This window comes from Talpa europaea, assembly GCF_964194135.1.
Source record: "Talpa europaea genome assembly, chromosome: 12".
Taxonomy (NCBI): domain Eukaryota; kingdom Metazoa; phylum Chordata; class Mammalia; order Eulipotyphla; family Talpidae; genus Talpa; species Talpa europaea.
In genome coordinates, this window is record NC_140079.1 from 72766343 (window position 1) to 72770424 (window position 4082).

General features: G+C 66.7%; 1 protein-coding gene across 1 annotated transcript in view; it reads right to left on the bottom strand.

Annotated features, from left to right (window-relative positions):
* Window positions 1-3860, bottom strand: part of UNCX (UNC homeobox) — a gene marked incomplete at its 5' end in the record, with an annotated part of 4106 nt that extends 246 nt beyond the window's left edge. Inside the window, 3 exons of the mRNA XM_084248768.1 lie at window positions 1-1146; window positions 3128-3303; window positions 3590-3860. The exon at window positions 1-1146 is cut by the window's left edge and continues 246 nt beyond it. Of these exons, the coding sequence (XP_084104894.1) occupies window positions 10-1146; window positions 3128-3303; window positions 3590-3860 (1584 nt within the window). The 3' untranslated portion in view covers window positions 1-9. The remainder of the gene's footprint in view (window positions 1147-3127; window positions 3304-3589) is intronic.
* Window positions 3861-4082: the final 222 nt, after the last annotated feature.

Consider the following 4082-nt stretch of genomic DNA (forward strand, 5'->3'; position numbering starts at 1 on the left):
GAGCCACCCTCAGTCCATGTCCACGTCCTCGCCATCCGGCACGCTGGGTCCGGCCGCGGTGCCCGGTTCGGGGGCCCCGCAGACGGCGGGCTCCCCCGCCGGGCTGGGCGCCCGCTGACCGGGCCCCGGCGACGGCGCGAGCTGTGGGGGTGGCGGGACGGCCGGGCAGGCGGCCCCCGCGTCCGCGCAGTCCCCACCTCCGCCCTCGGTCGCGGCCGCGGCTGCGTCCCGTAAAGGCGCGGGGGCCGGAGCCCCCGGGGAGGCGACGGCGTCTGGGCTGCGGCGCGCGAAGGCCGAGTCCGGGGCGCCGCCGGGCCCGGGTAAGGCCCCGAAGCTGGCCTGGGCGGGCGGCGCGGGCGGCGCGGCGGGCGCGGGCGGCGCGTCCTTGGGCACCGGCTCGGGCCCCGCGCCGCCCTTGAGCGCGGCCTGCGGCACCAGGAAGCCGAGCGGCTGCGTGATGGGGTAGAGCAGGAAATGGCCCTTGCCTATGAGGGTCCGCGGCGCGCACGGCAGGCCCGGCGCGAAGTCCAGCCCCGCGGCGGCCGTGGCGTTCGCGGGGGCCGCTTTCCGGCGCGGCGGCGAGTCGGAGAGCAGGCTCTCCACGCTGAACGGGCTGGCCTTGGGGAGGCCCGCGGCGCCGCGCTCGGCCGCCGCGGCCCCGGGCGCGCACGGGGCCGCGTCCTTGTCCACGGGGCGGCCTAGCCGAAGCTGCGAGCCGCTTCTTTGGCTCGGATAAAAGGCGGGGTCGCAGGTGCCGGGCGCGGGCGGCTCACCCGGGGGGGCCGGCGTCGAACCCGCGGCGCCGGCGGCGTGCCCGCCCGTGCCCTTGCCTGCCGCGGCGGCCGGCGGAGGCTCGGGCGGCTCCGGGGACAGCCCGCCCCCGCCGCTGTCGCTGTCGGAGCTGGGTGCGCTGTGCAGGGACAGGCCGCCCGGCGAGTGCAGGTGGCGGCTCTGGCTCTTCAGAAGCTTCTTCTCGTGCTTGCGCTTCTTCTTCTCCATCTTCTCCAGTTCCTTGCGCGCGATCTCCTCCGGGTCCATGGGCTCGCCGCTGCACGTGGTCGGGTGTGAATTGTGCGCCGGCCGCCCGGGGCCCTTCTTCGTGTTCTCCTTCTTCCTCCACTTGGCCCGGCGGTTTTGGAACCAGACCTAGAGCAGCCGGGTAGGGGAAAGGAAGGCACAATCAGGCGGCGGGTTTGCCGCTGGGGCTGCGGGCCTCCCCACTCCCCCCAGGATGGGCCTGTTCAACTCCTTCAGGCGGGAGCCAGGCCGCAAGGCCCAGTCAGCCTCAGCCGGGAGCTGGGTTTCGGCACTGGGGCTGCAGGTTCCAGCAAGCACCATTTCCACCCAAAAGGAGTGTAGATGGGGCCTCTCGGCCAGCTTTCCGCTCTGACTTCTCACCTTTGGGACTCGGAGTTGCCCCTTCCTTGGGTAGGGCCGATCTGACCCCAGACCGAGGTTGTAGGGTTCCTGGTTGGGAGGCAGAGAGCAGAGCCCCTCCTTGCCCCTCCTGGCTTCTCACAGCTCTTGTTCTAAGCAGCCTGCCTGGACCGGAGCTGACCGTCTGGCGGGAGGACCGCGGCTGGGCTCAGTGCCCTCCACACCTGTCTTCATCCCCCTGGAGACTGAGTCACATCCAGATTTGGGGGTTTCCCATGAAGGGAAATCTGGATGTTTCTTCTTCTAGAAAGGCCTGGGAAGCTGAATTGAGGGTCTTCATCAGCCTGCCCACCCCCCCCCAACACATTCACACACATTTTCTTTCTGGAGACTCCAGCTAGGGCACCAGCACAGCTTTCCCAAACCAGCTGGGCATGGCCTGGTCTGTTGGGGCCAGAGGAGAACTGGACCCACCCTGCCTCTTCCACCTTCTCTGCAAGCCTTATCCTGGGGAGCCTTCCAGGACTGAGGGGAACCCCAGCCCCAGCCCTTGTCTCCATCACTGCACAGAGTCAAACCTCTACTGAGCCTCAGGCACATTGCCCTCCCTAAGAGGTCCCGATCATTCGAATTCTTTGTTTTGGCCATCTAGAGATCCTGTACAATAGCAGGCCCAGCCTGGTCACAGCAAGCCTTGTCCGTGCCAAGGTGCCAGCACCGAGCCACAACCTCCCCAAGGCAACCTCCCCTTCCCTTTAAAAAATACTTTTTGGTGCAAATCCCAGACTGCTTTGTGACCAAGAATTACTCATTGTATTAAGGAGAAACGAAGCGGTCTATACTGCAGTCTATACTTCACTTAAGACACTTAGAACAAATTGGAAAAAAGGATTTACAAACAGAAGAGGTCAGGTAGGGAAGCCCAGAACAAGACGAACACCTTTCTAGACAATGCTATTGCTGCGGACCCGGCTCCTTGACTCAGAGCCGGGGCCCACCGCTGTGGCCGCACTCCCGCCCCACTAGCCACCCCGACCCCGGAAAAAGATGTTTGTACTTCAGGGAAACAGCTAATTATTCACAATCCATCTCGAATTTTTAATCCGTTAAATTGACGCTGTATTTTTAAAAGGAATACCGCCGGCCGTCTCGGAATGAAATCAAATTACGAGGAAACGAAAAAGAAAAACATAACCGGAGATATTAAAAATTCAGACACCTTTTTTTTTTCAAAATGTGTTAATTGTTTAAGTATCCGCCTCTCCTTCCTCAGCTGCCCCCTCCTGCAAACCGATGAATAAATACATGTTTCCATCTGAATATTTTAGAGGCGAAAGGTAAACAAACAAACGTGTGCGCTCCGGGCTAGGTGCACCCAGCCGGAGGCGCGGGCCCCGCCGGCGCCCCTTCTCCTGCGAGCAAGAGCCGGGCGGGCTCCTGTTGGCCCTTCTAGCTCAACCTCCACGACTTCGTCCCGAGCGCTCGCCCCCAGCCCACCACACAACTCCCCGGTTCGGACGCAGCTGCAGATCTCGCTCCTTGCGGACAGCGACCCGCCCCCCCAAACCGCCCGCGATTTCCATGCACCTCTCGCCGGGGCGACTCCCCGGCCGCCCTTCCCGGAGGCCGGCGGGCCGGGTACCTGAGGATACAGACGGGCGCGCAGAACAAAGACGGGGGCTGGCGGCGGGCAGGGCGGGCAGGCCGAGCGGCGCGAGGCTGGCCCCCCGGAGGGCCCGCGGGTCTTTACCTGAACTCGGGATTCGACCAGGTCGAGGCGCAGCGCCAGCGCCTCGCGCATGAACACGTCGGGATAGTGGCTCTCGTTGAACGCTTTTTCCAGCTCCTCCAGCTGCCAGCCCGTGAAGTTGGTGCGCGTTCGCCGCCGCTTGCAGCCCGGGCTCTCCTTATCCGGGTCCCCCGAGTCTGCGGGCACGCAAAGGACGCGGCGCGGCTCAGCCACCGGCCCTGGCCGGGTCCACCTCCCCTCGGGCTGCTCGCTGGCTGCAGCAGGTCCAGGGGCCACCGAGAGGGAGGCCGCACTTCACGCGCGGGGGGGTGGAAGGCGGGAACCAGGGAGTCCTCGGGTGCCCCCGCAGCCGCAGCAGGGTCTGCAGCAGCCCGGAGCCCAACTCCTCCGCCCAAGAAGGGATCCCTGCCTGCCCCCCCCCCCGCCCGCCGCCATACCCCTCCCCGCGGCCGCCGCGCCTACCTGACAGCTTGAAGGGCTGGCTGTCGCCGCCTACCCCGCAGGCCGCCGGCAGCAGCGGCGTGGGGTTCACCACCGAGGCGGCCGCGGCGGCGCACGAGCCACTGAGCAGGCCGTCGATGGAGAACGGCACCGCGGCCGCGGCCGACTGCAGCTGGTGGCCGGCCAGCTCGTACACGTGGTGATGGCCCAGCGGGTAGGGGAAGCCCACCACACCGCCCAGCGAGCCCCCGAACTGGGCGTGCGGGTGCTCCAGGAGGCGGCCGTCCATCATCTCGCGCGGGGGGCCGGCCGGGCCGGCGGCGGGGCGCGGGGGCGCGGGCCGGGGCCGGGGCGGGCCAGCGGCGGGAGGCGCGGGTGGTGGCGGCGGCGGAGACAGGGACCCGGAGTCCTACACATGCTTCGCCCGCACTCCGGCGCTTTACTTTATCAACATCAAGCTCCCGATAATTAGCCGCGGCCCGGGGAATTTGGGACCAATAAGAAGCGCTAATCG